At 45.1% G+C, this 18,397-nt stretch overlaps 2 protein-coding genes across 2 annotated transcripts; both read right to left on the bottom strand.

The window, feature by feature from the left end:
- Positions 1-735: 735 nt before the first annotated feature.
- Positions 736-7,055, bottom strand: LOC308108945 (tripartite motif-containing protein 16-like protein). Its single transcript, XM_080462276.1, has 6 exons — positions 6,696-7,055; positions 5,551-5,646; positions 5,017-5,250; positions 4,775-4,934; positions 2,637-2,696; positions 736-2,538 (listed from the first exon to the last, which is right to left on the bottom strand). The coding sequence occupies exons 1-6, from the start codon at positions 6,870-6,872 to the stop codon at positions 1,991-1,993; spliced, it is 1,275 nt and encodes a 424-aa protein (XP_080318402.1). The 5' UTR covers positions 6,873-7,055; the 3' UTR covers positions 736-1,990.
- A 249-nt stretch (positions 7,056-7,304) lies between these two features.
- Positions 7,305-18,165, bottom strand: strip1 (striatin interacting protein 1). The gene is made up of 20 exons (XM_080462006.1): positions 18,041-18,165; positions 13,812-13,881; positions 13,645-13,719; positions 13,403-13,537; positions 13,182-13,302; positions 12,786-12,961; positions 12,575-12,702; positions 12,295-12,477; positions 11,356-11,576; positions 11,190-11,255; positions 11,005-11,068; positions 10,802-10,873; positions 10,574-10,648; positions 10,146-10,243; positions 9,784-9,910; positions 9,528-9,628; positions 9,363-9,429; positions 9,169-9,273; positions 8,882-9,086; positions 7,305-8,782 (listed from the first exon to the last, which is right to left on the bottom strand). Exons 1-20 carry the CDS (start codon positions 18,152-18,154, stop codon positions 8,535-8,537), a joined length of 2,451 nt encoding a protein of 816 aa, XP_080318132.1. The 5' UTR covers positions 18,155-18,165; the 3' UTR covers positions 7,305-8,534.
- Between the last annotated feature and the right edge of the window lie 232 nt (positions 18,166-18,397).

The raw sequence follows: 18,397 nt of genomic DNA on the forward strand, positions 1-18,397 counted from the left end.
AACGCAGGTTATGTGGTATAACTTGTACCCGGCTATGAGTAAAAAACTTCTTATCCCACCTCTGAATGAATTATTCAAACAAGCATTAATTCAGTGAAAACTTTTCTGCGGTAGATAGTAATAAAATAATTAGGTTTTTTTTTTGCTCAGTTTCAAACAATTTTGACATGTATAAACACGTTTTCACTCAGATTTGCATGTGAAAAGTCATTAATGCAGGTCACACCTCGTCACTGACTGTAAAATTGTGCAGTGACACGAAAAAACATTGTGTGAAGACTGCAACACAATCTCTATTTGACAACACCTTTAGACCAAAACCGATATTATTGGTAGAAGTAAGAACAGGGAGATTTCTTAAGTGTTCAATTATTTACCACTTGTGTTTTCTGCTGTGTACTAAGTGTTTTTGTCTCATAGCCCAGATGGTGGGGCTATGAACCTGAACAAGTTTTTCTTTGTTTTTTTTATGTTTCACATCTTGTTGTAGTTTCTGTGAGTAAAGTCCTTCCATATGAAGCGTGTATTACGTTCTTTCAAATCTGTAAATAATGTTGTGTAATCAGACCCCCTCAGAAGATGGCTTTCATTAATATGAGGTGTATATATATATATATATATATATATATATATATATATATATATATATATATATATATATGTCTTAAAAGTTAACCATTTTAACAGTAACCTTAACAAATAGTAAACAAGAATGTGATTAAATGCACTTTCATTCACAAGACAGCAAAAAAGTTTATTGAGTTGTTCGGGCAGCAGTGAATTCAAGGTTGGTGTGAAAACAACTTTACAGCACGTAAATGTACAATAATTGAAGCTGAAGGAAAATCTAGAGACCTGAGTGTCTTTTATTAGCAACCAATTGGAGTTACTCCTTTTAATATAAAGGACAATATAACTTTTCCTTCTTTTCAAGTGCTGCAGTGTGTGTGTGTGTGTGTGTGTGTGTGTGTGTGTGTGTGTGTGTGTGTGTGTGTGTGTGTGTGTGTGTGTGTGTGTGTGTGTGTGTGTGTGTGTGTGGTCACATAGTGGTTGGTGTGTGCAGAGCCTTACTGACCACACATTCTAAGCACCGTCTGTCCAGGAGACTCATTTAGAAATGTTCCTTTACAGCTCCTCTCTCCTCAGTCCTGTAATGATTGTATAATATATATTGCAAAAAAAAAAAAGATTATAAAAAAATTGTGACCATAAAACATAATGACAATAATAAAATGATTAAAAAGTAAATAAAGCTGTTGTTGAATTTCTGACTCTTGTAAACCAACTGGCGTCATTTGAAACATGGAAACATGGATGTTTTCTGGTTTGCTTTTGGATTTTGTATCCCCCCCCCCCCCCCCCCCCCCATTAAAAAACATGGTGATAACGTCACATTGTTGTTTTTCTCTAACCTAACATCAACAATGTCTCTGCAAACAAAGCCTCTCCTCTCAGCTCTAAACTCTTGCACATGATCGTGGTAGTCGGGACGTGAGTTTGGATCTAAACCCAAAGCTCCACTTCTGTTCAGCGCGTTTGACCGCTGCGATTCAAAACTGTCTGATGGAGCTCCGAACTGTGCATGAGGAAACATGGGTTTCTTATAAGTCGCTCTACCAACCCGCTTTGACAGCTGTTAACACAAAAAGCCAATAATAACTAAATATAATTTTTTTTTTAAAACACAGAAAACCTCCCTCACAATCACACATACACGTCATTTAGAGACACCAGTTAATCTAAAACGCATGTTTTTGGACTATGGGAGGAAACCAGAGCACCCTGAGGGAATTCCTACACACACGAGGAGAAAAATGCAAACTCAAGTAAAACAGCAACATCGTGGATTTGGTTGGTTTTAGATTGCTTAAGATCTGCCAAGGTTCATTATCGATCTTAAATGCGAGAGGTCAAAGTGGTCTTCTGAATAACACAAATTCATCTGTGACGTCACTGTATAACCTCAAGACCAGAAATATCCCCTCATAGTTCACAATCCGAGCGGATTTAAATCACGGATCGTGATGCAACAATTGTCTCCCAGCCAGAAAGCTGGATACAGTGGCTCTGTGAACTGGGCTTGAACTTTGTAAAGAAACTTCATGTCGTCTGACACCTCGTAGAAAGACAAAGCTCCCTTCTTAAATTCAAGATAAACTCCAATCCTGGGATGATGAGTTGGGACCGATGTGAGCTCGACACTTTCCTTTTTGTGACTCACTGAGTACTTATTGGAGACATCCAGACTCCAGGAATTTGCGTTGGCCCCTAAAGCTGACTCTTCAGATCTGGATTTCCTGTCTATTCCTTTGTAAGCAAGGGCGAGCTCTGCCTTGTCTCCTGTCACCTCTACCTCATAGTAGCAGCGCTCGGCCTGCAGGCCTGTTCTGCAGAGCACCTGTCGCCGGCGCATGAACCTATCCGGGTGACGAAGAGGTGCTGGTCTTTTCCCATTCTCGATCTTCACTTTTTTGTCTCTGCCAGAAACAGTCAGGTTGACATGAGCTGTAGTGGGGTCCAGAGAAAGCTCGCAGGCATCTGAGACAACAAAGGGTGAGATGTGAGGATAAAATTAGCACTAGTGGGAAAATCAGTGGATGGGTGAGTCTGTATGATAAAGTTGAAGACAAACTCACACTGCAGAAACTCTTCTCTGGTTTTAGGCTCCACGTCTTGTTCAGTCAGACTGCTGCGAACTGAGAGACAACATGAGACCATCGTTCGGCTTGAAGTTATAGTTTTGATCACTTTGTCATTAAAGGAAAAGCTCTGGAGGATCATGATAAACCAGCTGATCGCAGAAAACCAGTTCAGATTATTGTTTTGTTAAGGAGATTTCAAGACTATTACTGGTTTCAAAGAAAAGAGAGGGCTGGAAAGCCAGACAGAAATGGCGGAAATCCAAGCTGCAGGTTCATTATGAAATCTACAAAGAGGAGGTGAATGTGTTCAGCCAGACTTTGTGTGGAACAAGGGAGAGTTTTGTTTTTCTTTTAATCATCACAAACTACAGTAACAACTCTCGTGTCCTGTTGCTCCAGTAAACAGTAAACTTTGTTGACATTGGTAACTGTGTCTCAGGCCGAATGGTCACGACCTGTGGGGTACCTCAGGGGTCGATCCTGGGACTCCTCCTATTTAATCTGTACAAGCTCCCATTAGGGTCAGCTGGTACGCAGTCATAATATGTTCTGCCACAATTATCCAGATGACACTCAGATCTTTGTGTCGCTGACGGCAGGTGAACACGACAGATTCACTCTGTCGCTGCGTTGAACGGACCAGCGTGTGGATGCAAAACGTCTTCCTCCGGCTAAACTTAGATAAAACTGAAATCATTGTCTTTGGCCCACAAAAAGAAAAAGAAAGTGTCATCAGTCACCTTGAGACTCTCGCTCTAAAACCTACAAACCAAGAGAGAAATCTCGGGGTAATAATGGACTCAGACCTGAACTTCAAGAGTCACATTAAATCAGTAACATCAGCAGCATTTTATCCAAAGTACATCTGGGACATGTTAGTGCCATATGAACCACCTCGGGCTCTGAGGACCTCGGGGAGTGGTCTCCTCCTCAGGATTGCCACAGTGGGGCTACGTTCCAGTTTTAAGCAACCAAAAAATCTGGAGCTGTCAGTCAGAAGATGTGAGACGATGTTCACGTCTGGGCTGAAAACGGTTCTATTTAGTTGTGCAAATTGACAGCTGGAAGTATTTAATCTGCACTCTTCGTTTTTAACTGTAATTAATTATTGATTGATGTTAAATACTTTTTTTCCACCTTTGATGGACGTCAAAAATTGCTGGTTGCTTTTTGTGTGGCTGTGAAGCACAAGTCACAAGTTGCCTCGGGCATGAATTTTGCAAAACAAATAAACTTGCCCTGCCCTGCCCTGCTTTGCCCTGCTTTGCCCTGCTTTGCCCTGTTTCGCCTTGCCATTTACTCACACATCCACGAGTGTGTTGCATCGTCATTGCGCTCATCGTGGTAATTACTGTATTATTCACCCGTTTGATTTGAGTGTGTGTGTGTGTGTGTGTGTGTGTGTGTGTGTGTGTGTGTGTGTGTGTGTGTGTGTGTGTGTGTGTGTGTGTGTGTGTGTGTGTGTGTGTGTGTGTGTGTGTTGTCCTGCCTGCGGCAGTATACACAAATGCAAATACAATACCGGTTCCAGGCCGGATTGATGCTCTGCACTCTGATAAAAGCAACTACTACAACTATAACAACTATTAACAACTATAATAAAGTATAACCAACTCCACCATCAGTACCCTGGTAAGAGTACTTTCTGCTCATAGGACGTCCTGAATACTGGAAGCAGGGGGAGGTGAATGTCATCTATAGCATAATGTCCGGGGAATCCTGAGACTCCATTCAAATCTACTTGGGTATGAAATATCAAAAAGAAAAGGTGGGACATGCTAGTCTCTCCTGGTCGATAAAAGTTTTGTAATCTATTTTTTTGATAATATAATTGTTTTAAAATGTTTTTAAAGTATTCTTCAGTCTGTATGTCCAGACCACCAGGCTCTGAGTTTATATGATTTTTGTCTTGAAGTCTGCAACAGATCCAGTTATTCACCAGCAGGTTGTTTGAGCCTCCATTGGGAACTTTCTCATGGTCAAACTTTTTTTGGATATAATAGAACAGCCTCCCTGGATATTTCTGGCTCATTACTGTGAGAAACTAACACGACAGTTCGGCCGGTTGTCCAAGATAAGAAATCCAAAATAAAGCTGTGACACAAGATTTTCACGTGAGCAAAATCTCCTACCACTTTGAGATAAAGAGGCAATTTCTTTGTCACAGATCTCCTGCAGTTGCTCTCCAAGCTTCTGGTTGACCTGCTTGAATGGGAGGAGCCAATCCTGTGAAACTTCAGGAAAACCCTGGTGAAGGTCTTTTTCACAGAGGGGGCGCAAGGAGGACCATTGCTGTGAGAAGAGAGGCGGGAGAGTGAAGCATGAAAAGTCTCTGATGATACTGGGGGATTTCCCATCCATGTGATGACAGTACCTTATGGAAGCAGACATTGCACTGACTTTCAGCCAAACAGTTGAGGTCAGCCTCCCTCCTCTTCATCTCCTCCAGCTTCACAAGAAGGGACTGACGGAGGTTTTTGACCTGAGCCACTGCTGCAACCTCCTGACTTCTAATCAGCTTCCTCGCTGATTCGAAGTGTCTCTGCAGGGAGTCGATGACACAGACGATGGCAGCTTCACTGGAGTCTTCAGCTTCTCTTGCCTCCTTCTGTTTCACACATGAGAGGAGGATCAGGCTGTGACCTCAGATGTGGATACATCCTTTCTACCATACATTTTCTAGAGCGCTACATATAGGACAATGCAACCTTTATTATTTGTCTCTTTAAGGGTGATTTGTTGTGCAGCAGTTACAAGAATGCAAAAAACAACAACAACAACAACAACACACACACATACAATAAAAACAGTAAAATAATAAAATATCACAGAAAACCTAAGTCTGCTGGAGTTGTCACCAGTCCATCGCAATCACACACACACTCACAGCTACCAGCGAATCACTCACCTTGATCTTGTCGAGCATCTTCCCCAAATCCTCCTGGTTCTTTTCATGCTTCTGGATGAGCTGACTGAATTGAGTCTGCATCTTGTTCAGATTCACCTTTAGTGTTCATTGGAAAGACAAATATTAATTGATGGTGAAACTGACTTGAGTCACATCAGTAGAATGAAAATAGACCTCATCAAACATCCTGATGAAGAGAAGTCGGATATTTTGTTCTCAGCAAAGCTTTCAGTCGGTTCATTCAAGCTACAAACTCCCCCCCCCAAAAAAAATAAAGGACTTAAAAAAAAATAGGGTTCTAAACTAATAGAGGTAATTTAAATATCCAGAATAAACAGAAAAAAAAACATTTAAAATGTACTAAATACGAATGTACAAGAAAATGCATGGCATGCCATCTGGTGGCATGATCACTCAGTGATTTGTAGCCTTTATCTGGATCCCCTTTGTTAACTTTATTTTCTTCTTCATGGTATCCTAAAAGCACTTATCTTAATCTGAAATTGGTTCAATTCCCTGTTACTGCACCTTCCTTACTTTATAACCAAAAGTGTTACATACTGTATAACGTTTAAGTACAACTTGATATTGTACTATATCAAATATGTATAATTCAAGGATATAACTTTGTATATATCACACATCGTATATTTATGTATGCACTGCTATGTCTCAGGTGTTTTCGGTCTTTGTTCCTTTTATCCTATCTTGTTGTAACTTGCATTTTTTTTCAATTACTTGTAGTAAATCTATAAATTTGATTGGTTCTATTTTGGGTTTTTATTGATCATGGTTATTGTGAGTTTGTTTATTTGTTTTGCTTGTTTGTGTGTTTGAAAAACCAATGAAAAAGATAATTACAAAAAAAAACCAGTACTTCTCTGTTAACATAAATGAATATATGTGATAACTGACAATTGTAAAATTGTGTCGGTTTTTTAGTTGATTTCATTTTAGAGGCTTAAATACTTTGTGTCCCCTTTGCCCTTAATTTGAAAAATAAGATAAGATAAGATAACATATACTTTTATTGTCCACGTGGGTTATTTTTTTTTTGCTGGACTCTTTGTAGTTTAAAGTTTCTAAAAACCGAATAAGTTCGTGCGTAAATCGTGCGTAAATGAGGGCATTTGAGTCTTACGCACTTTCTCGTGTCCCAGGTGATCGTCTGTGCCCCACCGCTCGTCGGGGCAGCAGTGCACATCCGGCAGGCTGCTTGGTGTGGAAGCATCCACAATCCCCGACGTTCCTGCTTCGCTCCGCGGTCTCTTCTGCGCAGTCTGCTGGGAGGACCCCGCACTCGGCCACTTTCTCATACTCATACTTCTCAGAGGAGCTGCGCTGCTGGGGCAGATCGGCGGGCTTCAGCTGGACTGGATGCAGAGTATTCAGAGGATGTGACTGTGGTCAGGATGTCTCTTCTTTTCCAGGGTGTGTCTCAATTTGGTTTCGATTCTTCTCCAGAACATGTTTTATGCTTCCCCGTTTCAAATGTCAGTGGGTGTGACTAAATTATTTGAACTCTGTGCGTGTGTGTGTGTGTGTGTGTGTGTGTGTGTGTGTGTGTGTGTGTGTGTGTGTGTGTTGAATATTCTCCATAAAGTCATCTGTGGATCTCAGCTGTTTTCTTTTATGGATCCAGTGCTGTGGAAATGACTGTAAGTGTGTTATTGCCAATTGCTCTACCCACCGAGTCTCGTCTATTTGTCTTATGATCAGAATTTCAAAAACACAAAAACCCCAAAACAAAAAGTCCAACATGAATGACAGAATGCCTTTATTACAGTATTGAAGTCCATGTAAAACAAAGACAAACTTCATGATAAATAAGCTTCACAATTTACATGTATTTCAGGCTCTGAACCCTTTCAATAAAACACCAACAAAAACAAAGAAGAAAAAGGAGAAAAATGTGGAGAATTGTTCCGTAACTGGATTAAACTGAGGCATCTCTTTCAGTTAAAAAAAAAGAAAAGCTGTCTGAAGAGTCAGAATAACAGATGTTAAACCAGAAGTTGTTTCTCTGTTCGCTCCAATATTCAAATCATGTGAACATCCAGATCCAACATGTTCTCACACGACAAAGCAAATTAAGAAGTTGAGTTGTTTGTTTTTTTTAAATTAAAACTTCGGCTTATCCATTCATCCTGGACCTCAGAAAGAAATAAAAACAAAATACTGAATGAGGGTCTAGTTGGTCCCGTGGCACACAAGTTCAAGTCCACACTCAGGTTGTCGTGTGTCAATAAACAGGTAAATGTGGCAAAGAGAGAATGATCCCCTTCAGACAGTAACTCTCAGGAAGTCTTTATCTATACGTATGCTATTCCCTTAATCTCTATGAAGTGGTTGAACTGACGAGATGTAGGTTAGGAATGTATTTTTATTAACCTAAATGGAATGAGCCCGGCCTGGTTTTGACTGTTCGCACATAATATTTGCACCAAACTGCTTTCTTTGAAATTGAAAGTGAACATATGGTCATGTAGTGCTTCCAGGTCACTCACTGACCTGCTGTAGCGGACAAGAGGCACAAAGAGCAAATACCTGGAGGTCTGGAGTCCAGACTGGATTCAAGTCAGCAGGGTTTAGCACAGAATTAATTAGTCTATTTATTAAAAAAAAAAAAAAAAAAACTGGGGAAGGTGAGGAGAGTTCCAGGGAACCTAAGTATAAAAGAAATATTGTTTTTGGCTAAAAAGGGGACTAAGTGTGATAATGCTAAAGTTTTCAAAAGTTCCTCCTATAAAGCGTTTGGCTGAAGCTCTGATCAAATTCTAAAAGCCACGCAGAATCCAAGCTGATGACAGAGTCGGCCGTTGAGAGAGAAATCCGTCCGTCACCTTCAGGCTGCACACAGCGTGCGGCGTGGTGCCTTCAGGGTCTGAGCCGTGGGCGCACCGCTGCCGAGCCGTTCGTTTAAACCCTCCGATCATTTTAAAAAGGGAAAAAGAAAAGAAAATCAAAACCGCAGACGTGGACTCTCACTGAAGCAGCTCTTCCCAGGATATGGGTTTGGAGAAGACCTCGCGCTCCAGCCAGAGGTCGTAGTTCATCTGGAAGTCCTCGGGCAGGTCCACCCGCTGTCCCAGGACGCTCTGCAGGCAGTTGTCCACCGGCAGGAAGTCCGGGTTGCTGTGGCTCTTGTCGTAGCGGCGGCTGTTGAAGCGCTCGATGTTGGCCCGCAGAGCGCACTCCTCGGCCTGGAAGTCCCAGGGACGAGCATCCAGATCTGCACCAAGGAGACAAACAGCACACCATGTTAGTTTGGTCTGAACCGGCGTCCTCCCACCGTGCTGAGCGATCACTCCGTTTCAGGCATCAGACGCACCGTTTCCGTACGCCCAGTCGTCATTGAGGCGATGCCGGACTTTCTGGTAGATGGCAGACATGGTCTTCATGTTGCTCTTTCTCCACTGACGTCCCAGGTATTTGGTCTGCACTTTCAGGAGCTTGAGGACGTAGAGCTGCATCATGGCCTGCTTCACCTTCAGCGCCCTCTTCAGGATGGGAGCGGACTTGAACACCACCAGCATCTGATGGAGAAATGACGATCATCCTACCGCTTCCATTCACGCATCATCCGTCCGCAAAGAATCTGTTGAGATGTTAACTCACCATTGTTCTGGAGTGCTTCCACTTGGTCAGCTTGTTGAGGATCCTCAGCAGGTTAATGCAAGAGAACAGGTTCCTCCAGCAAAACTGATTGTTGTCTCCGGCCTCCTGTGACACCAAACATTTCACATTTAGACCTCAGTCTGACCTCAGCAGTCAGAGTGGCCTTTTACTCAGAGGTGGAAAAAACAACTTACCAAACTCTCTGCAGTTAACTCTGGGAGCTCATGCACCACGCAGTACGGGAAGTCCAGCACTGAAATGCTTTGGAGGAGACGCAGAGAGAGATGGGAAATTAAATCTGAGAGCAGGCTGATCTGATGGATCCTCGCTTTAGTCATTTGATCTGGTTGTGAAAGTACCTATTCTTAGCTGTGATGTAGGACATGATGTTCTGGTTGAAAAACTTGAGAATGAGTGGGATGCAGTTGGCAAACACCAGGTGTTGAGCCATGTACTCAAACTACAAAGAGACGCAGACACAAGTTTGGTCAGAGAGGACAATCTTCTAAATATAGAGATGAAATAAAAAAAAAATGGCTTTGACATTCTCCGGCGCAGATGCAGGTAAAAAAAGATTTTTCTTTCTTGACAAGGTGTGTGTGTGGGTGTGAGCACCTGGTAGATGTGGTTGAGTTTGAAGTGTTTGAGAAGCAGCAGCAGGATGGCAGAGATGGCTTTCACTATGATTTCTTTGTGCCGATTAACATCAACACCAAGCTTCATGCTTTGCAGCACCGTGGTCCTGCAGAGTCAGGCGGACGACATATCAGCACTCCCAGTCACCTCCATTTATAAACTCTCATGCTCGTGAACGAGAAATAAACATTTTTTTAGATTTTCTTGCAGGGGACGCAATCGACTCCACACTTTACACAAAAAGACAGATAAATAGTTGAACGCATTCAACTGAGACCTTAACATGCTGCACCGTTATAAAGGTGTGGACTCATCACTGGCAGGTTGTTTAATCCACTTACGGCATCTCTTCCGGCAGCACGTCTGCCAGGATGTTGATGGAGTCCGTTTTGGCTTTGGAGGTGGGAGCCGCGGCGAGGAGGATCTTCAGCAGAGCAATCTGGGAGTCGGAGAGACGCACTGCTTGATGAGACAATTATAGGTTGGCTGAGGAAACAAGATGGCTTCACTCGGTGTAAATGTAACTACAAACTAAAAACATGACGTGTAAACAGTGGTACAATGAGATTTATCTACTACATTTAAATTCATCCAGAGAAGAAGTGGGTGCCAGAGGCCTTAAGGAAACTACAAGTGGCGTTCGCTTTCCCTGACAAAACCTCTTCCTTGTCTTGTTCCGTCTGACCTCCAGGAAACCACTTTTGTTTGAATAAACCAGGTGAAACAATCAAATTGAAACCTTTGCTTACTGGGTAATCTCGCCACTAACCATATATTGAGGCAAACTTGGCAAAATTCCCTGATATAGCAGCTCGATGGCACACATCTCCACGTCCTCTTCGCCCTGATGAAAACAATAAAACATGTAGTCAAAACATTCTCCTCTCAAAGTCTCAGGTCAGATTCAGTTGAAACAATAAGACATACAGACTAAAAACAGCGCGAATAAATTTATATTTTTCCATACAAATTATGACAGACATTTGTTCATACTTACCCCAGACAAAGGGGTTTTCTGAAACTCTTCCTCCTTTGCAACCTGAATCTCGGCTATGGAGACGTACTTGTGCTGAAAATTACATCAAAATGAAGATGCCACTGAATAACCAGGTGAAGTTATTAGGAAATCTTAAAAAAAAAAAAAAAAAAAAAAAAAAGTAGGTGGGACTAAATGAATGAAGTACAGCACAAAAGATTTACCAGCTTTAATGTCTTGATGCTCTCATGAATGGGTCTTGGTAAGCCAACCACTGTGTCTGTATCACTGCAACGCATGAGAATAAAAAACAATAAATATCAGGATCTAATTTCAGATAAACTACTGAGAGGTGATGGGTCTGTTCAGTTGCTTCTTCCTAAATAGAAACACAGCAGACATACTCTACCTTCCGAGAGTGTAGCCAATGAATTTACTCCTGCTTGACTCCAGAAAATTTTCTATGTCTTTTTCCCTGTTAGAGCGAAAACAACAAAGTCAGAAACAAAATCTTTTACTCAAACTTAAGTCGGACAAACTCTAAATAGAACTGTTTTACTAATTCAGTATAATACCTGACTTTGGGAGCCCACGGCAGACCTTTGGGGAAGGACACCCGTTCTGATGGCGGGTGAGGGATCGGTGGAGGCATCACCTCGTCCCTCTCGAGAGGAAACGTCTCGGCTTCTATAGAGTTATCATTGTCGTCATTGTCGTCCTCGTCTTCGCGGGAGTCGTCGGCCTTATAGGGGTCCTTTTCATTGAAAGCGTCCAGGTTGTCTTGTTTGATCAGCGCCTGTGTGACAAAGAGGGAAACAGTCAGGATCTCTTCTTTGAACGAAAATAACAGAAGTTCAGTAATCGTTTATACCAGAAGCCAATGAATACAGGAAAACATGCAGTGACTAAATACTGTCAAAATTAAGTAATAACACGTATCAGATACTAAATTGTGTCATAAATCATACATAATATATTTAAAAATACTCTATATACAAAAGTATCTCGGAGCTGTGCAATTAAAATGACTCAGCATAAAGATAAATATTCACTAAAGATGCTATATTTCTGCCTTGTTGCCTCCACGGTATGACTTTCTTGTGCTGTGCAAAGGTTTTATCCTGGTGTGATACGATGCAGCGCATCCATCACAGAATATAAGCAGGAAGTTGTCTGATTGGCTCCAAATGTATAAAATAGCAAAGGAAAGTAACCCTAAACACACAACCAGCGGTGCTCCCATGTCAACATAATCAAGTCAGTCTGAAGAAACACAAGGACCTGAAGAAGAATGAATCCATGAAATATCTGCGCTTCGATCTCAAAAACCTTTTAAAATCTTTGTGCAAGTTTCTTCAAAAACTATGTGCAAATATGCTGGGAAGAGCTGACGCTGCCAAGGATGGTCAGAGCCAAACACTGATGTATGTGCTGATAATTCATGCTGCAATACGCATTAAGTGACAAAAAAATTACAGATTTTTCGATGCATTGTTTTTGTGTGTGAGGATCACCTTGTGTTCACGGCGAGCCCGTTTCTGCTGCTGCTCTATGAGGTCGGATGCAGACGCAGGAGGAGAAGCTGCCCTCATGCTGCGGATGACTCGAATGCTGTCCTCCGGGAGAGGAGGAAGACCCAGTTCCTCACGCTTTCGGACCTTTATGTTCTGGAGCTGCTCAAACCCTCCGAGTGTGAACTGCAATGACGAGGTGAGTGTTTTAAATCGGGACAAAATGGGGCAGAATTCTTCAAAACAAATGAAACCAAGGCAGGCAAATCCTTCCATCTCTCACCAGGATGCTTTTCCACAGCAGCAGTAACACCTTCTTCATCGGGAAGTGAGGGGCGTGACCGCTGCAGAACTTGGTGACCATCCCAAACAGCATGACAGAAATGGGCTCATTGTTGAACAAAGGAGATCCTGGATTAGTGAGGAAAGGAGAATTAGTTGATCCATCTTGTGCATGTCTGAGATGTGCCTCCAGCCCTTCTGATGAAACTTGCCCAGTTCTGCTCTGAAGGTTTCCTTGATAACTTTCCACTCAGGCTTGTCAGCCGGCTCATCCTGTTGGATCGTTTCCACCATCAGGTACATGATGTTAAGTAGCACCCTGAGATCTGTGCTGTCAGCGAGGGAGATGGCTGGTTTTCTGACAGCACTGCTACAAGCGGCGCTGTTACTGAAAAACACACAGTAAATACTTTGCATGTAGATTCTATACGCAGACATTTTTAGGGCTGAGAAAAACAAAACACTGCATTTTCTATTTTTTCCACTGTAATTTGACAAAGTGAATGCTGCAGGGATTGGCTGAATAACAATCAGTAAATTTAGATTAACATTATCTGCCGCGTGTAACACATTTTTACGCGAGGAAACAAAGCAAATGTGACCCTTACTCGATCTCCATGTTGAGCAGCTCCACCAAAGCAGAGAAGGTTCCCACATCAAGCAGCAGAAATATGTTGTATCTCATCCAATGCTGCACCTCAGCCTCAGAGCCACACTCGGCAAAGGTCCCTGCAGAAACAAAGCATGTATTAGTGTGAGCAAATTGGCGATAAACTAAAAATAGTTTCCACTATTACAACCACTTCCATCAGTTCAAATGAGGACGGACCTTGCGCCATGTAGAGAATTGCTCTCGCGACTTTCAGTCTTTTCTCCCGTGCGATGACCTCCAAACCGTCCAGTAGGCGCATGGCGTGAGCTCGGTGCTGAGCTGCATCGAGCTCCGTCCACTTCCTATCAGACACTAAGCAGCAACAGAGATCGTAAACTGTTGTGTGTGCGTGTGCTGCATCTTCAGTCTTCAACGTTTCTGTGAATTTTACCCTTTCATTGTACGTTTTAAACACCTACCATGAGCTCTGAATTCCTCCTCAAAGCACTTCCTGTTCAGAGTAAACTCTGGACCTTCAGTGTAGCTGTAAAGCTCTGGAACAAACAGGAAGATTATACATCATCACCCCAATAACAACGTTAAAAATCCCTCAAGAACCACATATCAATAATGAGCACACACCCACCTGACAGCTCCGCGGCCCACTTATCAGTATCGGAATATTCAAACTCGAGATCTGGAGACTCAGACAGACCCTGTGCACAAGACATTGGTTAGACTCACCCCAGAAAAAAAGAAACATAAATCTTCCTGAATAGATGAGCAACTAAGTGCTATTCACACAGAAAAATACATAATGTCAGTACGACCGCTCAAGGAAAAAGAATTGTGACAACGTTTCATAGTTTCTCCCAGAAGTGGAGAATAAATTGGAGTCTATTTGTAGATTAACTTAAATGACATGCTTCATATATATATAATTTAGATTTAGATTATATAACACAATGCAACTGAGGCTCAGGTACTCGAGTTTGTCTTTCAGTGCAAGGTTGCCGGTTCAGTCCTCCATCTTGCCCTGTCTATATGTATGAATATCCTTGAGCAAAACACTGAACTTAAAATTCCCCCAATAGGGTTGAGAACCTTGCATTAAAACATCACTATTAGCGTTTGGGTGCAATGTGGATTGGGTGGCAGTCGACGGCAGGGGCCTCGACGACCTGATCCCCGGACACGGAACCTAGCTTTTGGGACATGGAACGTCACCTCGCTGGGGGGGAAGGAGCCTGAGCTTGTGCGGGAGGTAGAGAGATACCGGCTAGATATAGTCGGGCTCACCTCCACCCACAGCTTGGACTCTGGAACCCAGCTCCTTGACAGGGGCTGGACACTCCACTTCTCTGGAGTTGCCCGCGGTGAGAGGCGGCGGGCTGGCGTGGGCTTGCTTATTGCCCCACAGCTCAGCCGCCATGTGTTGGAGTTCACCCCGGTGAGCGAGAGGGTTGCGTCCCTACGCCTTCGGGTAGGGGACAGGTCTCTGACTGTTGTCTCGGCCTACGGACCGAACAGCAGTACAGAGTACCCGACCTTCTTGGAGTCCCTGGGAGGGGTGCTGGATAGTGCTCCAACTGGGGACTCCATTGTTCTATTGGGGGACTTCAATGCCCACGTGGGCAACGACAGTGTGACCTGGAAAGGGGTGATTGGGAGGAACGGCCTCCCTCATCTGAACCCGAGCGGTGTTCTGTTATTGGACTTCTGTGCTAGTCACAGTTTGGCCATAACGAACACCATGTTTGAGCACAGGGGTGTCCATAAGTGCACTTGGCACCAGGACACCCTAGGCTGGAGGTCAATGATAGACTTTGTGGTCGTGTCATCTGACCTCCGGCCACGTGTCTTGGACACTCGGGTAAAGAGAGGGGCAGAGCTGTCAACTGATCACCACCTGGTGGTGAGTTGGATGCGCTGGACGGGGAGAAGGCCGGACAGACTCGGCAGGCCCAAACGTGTCACGAGGGTCTGTTGGGAACGCCTGGCCGAGCCCTCTGTCCGCGCAGTCTTCAACTCCCGCCTCCGGGAGAGCTTCTCACGGATTCCGGGGGAGGTTGGAGACATTGAGTCCGAGTGGACTATGTTCTCCACCTCCATTGTTGAAGCTGCTACTTGGAGCTGTGGTCGCAGGGTCTCTGGTGCCTGTCGTGGCGGCAACCCCCGAACCCGGTGGTGGACACCGGAAGTAAGGGATGTCGTCAAGCTGAAGAAGGAGTCCTATCGGGCGCTGTTAGCTCATAGGACTCCTGAGGCAGCTGACGGGTACCGGCAGGCCAGGCGGGCCGCAGCCCGGGCCGTGGTGGAGGCAAAAACTCGGGCCTGGGAGGAGTTCGGGGAGGCCATGGAGGAGGACTATCGGTCGGCCCCGAGGAAATTCTGGCAAACCGTCCGGCGCCTCAGGAGGGGGAAGCAGTTTTTCACCAACACCGTTTACAGTGGAGGTGGGGAGCTGTTGACCTCAACTGGAGATGTCGTCGGGCGGTGGAAGGAATACTTCGAGGACCTCCTCAATCCCACCATCACGTCTTCCGCTGAGGAAGCAGAGGCTGGGTTCTCAGAGGTAGACTCGTCCATTACCCGGGCTGAAGTCACCGAGGTAGTTGCTAAGCTCCTCGGTGGCAAGGCACCGGGAGTGGATGAGATTCGCCCTGAGTTCCTTAAGTCTCTGGATGTGCAGGGACTGTCGTGGCTGACACGTCTCTGCAACATTGCGTGGCGGTCGGGGACAGTGCCTCTGGAGTGGCAGACCGGGGTGGTGGTCCCTCTTTTTAAGAAGGGGGATCGGAGGGTGTGTTCCAACTACAGGGGGATCACACTCCTCAGCCTCCCTGGGAAAGTTTATTCCAGGGTACTGGAGAGGAGGATCCGGCCGTTAGTCGAACCTCGGATCCAAGAGGAACAATGCGGTTTTCGTCCAGGTCGTGGAACACTGGACCAGCTCTATACCCTCCACCGGCTACTCGAGGGTTCATGGGAGTTCGACCAATCAGTCCACATGTGTTTTGTGGACCTGGAGAAGGCGTTCGACTGTGTCCCTCGGGACGTCCTGTGGGGGGTGCTCCGGGAGTATGGAGTCCGGGACCCTTTGCTAAGGGCTGTCCGGTCCCTGTACGCCCGGAGCAGGAGTTTGGTTCGCATTGCCGGCAGTAAGTCGGACCTGTTCCCAGTGCACGTTGGCCTCCGGCAGGGCTGTCCTTTGTCACCGGTTCTGTTCATAACTTTTATGGACAGAATTTCTAGGCACAGCCAGGGACCGGAGGGGGTCTGGTTTGGGGACCACAGGATCTCGTCTCTGCTTTTTGCAGACGATGTGGTCCTGGTGGCTTCATCAAACCTGGACCTTCAGCGTGCACTGGCGCGGTTCGCAGCCGAGTGTGACGCAACTGGGATGAGGATCAGCACCTCTAAATCCGAGGCCATGGTTCTCGACCGGAAAAAGGTGGCTTGCCCCCTTCAGGTCGGTGGAGAGCCCTTGTCCCAAGTGGAGGAGTTCAAGTATCTCGGGGTCTTGTTCACGAGTGGGGGGAAGATGGAGCGTGAGATCGACAGGCGGATCGGTGCAGCGTCTGCAGTTATGCGGTCGCTGTATCGGTCCGTCGTGGTGAAGAAGGAGCTAAGCCAAAAGGCGAGGCTCTCGATTTACCAGTCGATCTTCGTTCCTACCCTCACCTATGGTCATGAGCTTTGGGTCATGACCGAAAGAACGAGATCCCGGATACAAGCGGCTGAAATGAGTTTCCTCCGTAGGGTGGCTGGGCGCACCCTTAGAAATAGGGTGAGGAGCTCAGTCACCAGGGAGGAGCTCGGAGTAGAGCCGCTGCTCCTCCGCATCGAGAGGAGCCAGCTGAGGTGGCTCGGGCATCTGTTTCGGATGCCCCATGGACGCCTCCCTCGGGAGGTGTTCCGGGCATGTCCCTCCGGTAGGAGGCCTCGGGGCAGACCTAGGACACGCTGGAGAGACTATGTCTTTCGGCTGGCCTGGGAACGCCTCGGGGTCCCACCGGAAGAGCTGGAGGACGTGTCTGGGGCGAGGGAAGTCTGGGCTTCCTTGCTTAGACTGCTGCCCCCGCGACCCGGCCCCGGATAAGCGGAAGAAAATGGATGGATGGATGGATATTAGCGTTTTCTTGTGTGTCTGTGTGAGAATGACGACTGAAGCAGTTAAGCAGAGCGGAATACATTTACGGACTAAATTCAAAACTCAACCTCCACGATATTAAAATAAGCCTCTGATGCATCAAAGGGAAAGTGTGTTTACGCTTTTCATTTTCATTTTACCTTCAGTGAAAATGTACCTTTACGGCTCTTGCAGACACAAGAGCCATAAAGAGAAATCCAATATCACGTTATGGGATTATGTGAGAACTGGAATATTTCCTCTCGATTTCAGTTTACAAAGCATTAAAACAAACTACATTATAACAAATAATCCTCCATCAGTTTCCCAGTCTGTTGTCTGTCTAACTGGTCCTGATGTGGAACCCATTGGAAAGCATGTGAGTGAGTCATTGTGCAGCCCCAGGAAACATTCGAAAGATCTTAGAAAGAAACAGCAGGAGCTTTTCAACAGGTCTGATCCACTCTGGCCTGTGACCAGCAAGCTCAGCTCGCTCAACCTGCCAAACTGCACAACTCTTAAAAGAGTCAACCTTCACCAACATGTGAAAAGTAAGACATCGTGCGGCTGTGAACATTATTTTAAACTGATTTCAAGGTTTGTTGTTTCTGTGAGATGCGCGTTGTGTGGAATGTCAGCCAGAGCTAGCTCAGGCTACAGTGACAACAGGAAAGGCCTCGTCTTGTCTGTGTTCAGAAGTAATATAACGGAGGAAATACTTCACAAATGGATCCCACACGTACCTCGGAGTCTTTTCTTGGGTTGCGCGTGAACTCGCCCCGGCCTTTGTTGGGTATCATGGCTCTTTGTTTATTGTTTACAGGTAGCCCACCACCATTCCCACCGACTTCCATCATTTTATTTTGGGCGCAGTGAGCTCTCGCGAGACTACCGGGATGCTGCGAGATTCCGACGCGATGACGTCAACCTGCTTGAACGTGGGGAACGCTGCTTCTGTTCATTTTAATATCTTGAAATACTTTTGTAATATCTTCGGCTGTGTGACTGAGTCATTGTCAGTTTGGAGTTTATCAGTAGATCACATGTGAGTTGTTCAACCAACATGCTGAACACAATTAGAGACACACACACACACACAC

The sequence above is a fragment of the Lipophrys pholis genome (assembly GCF_963383615.2).
Source record: "Lipophrys pholis genome assembly, chromosome: 4".
Classification (NCBI taxonomy): Eukaryota; Metazoa; Chordata; class Actinopteri; order Blenniiformes; family Blenniidae; genus Lipophrys; species Lipophrys pholis.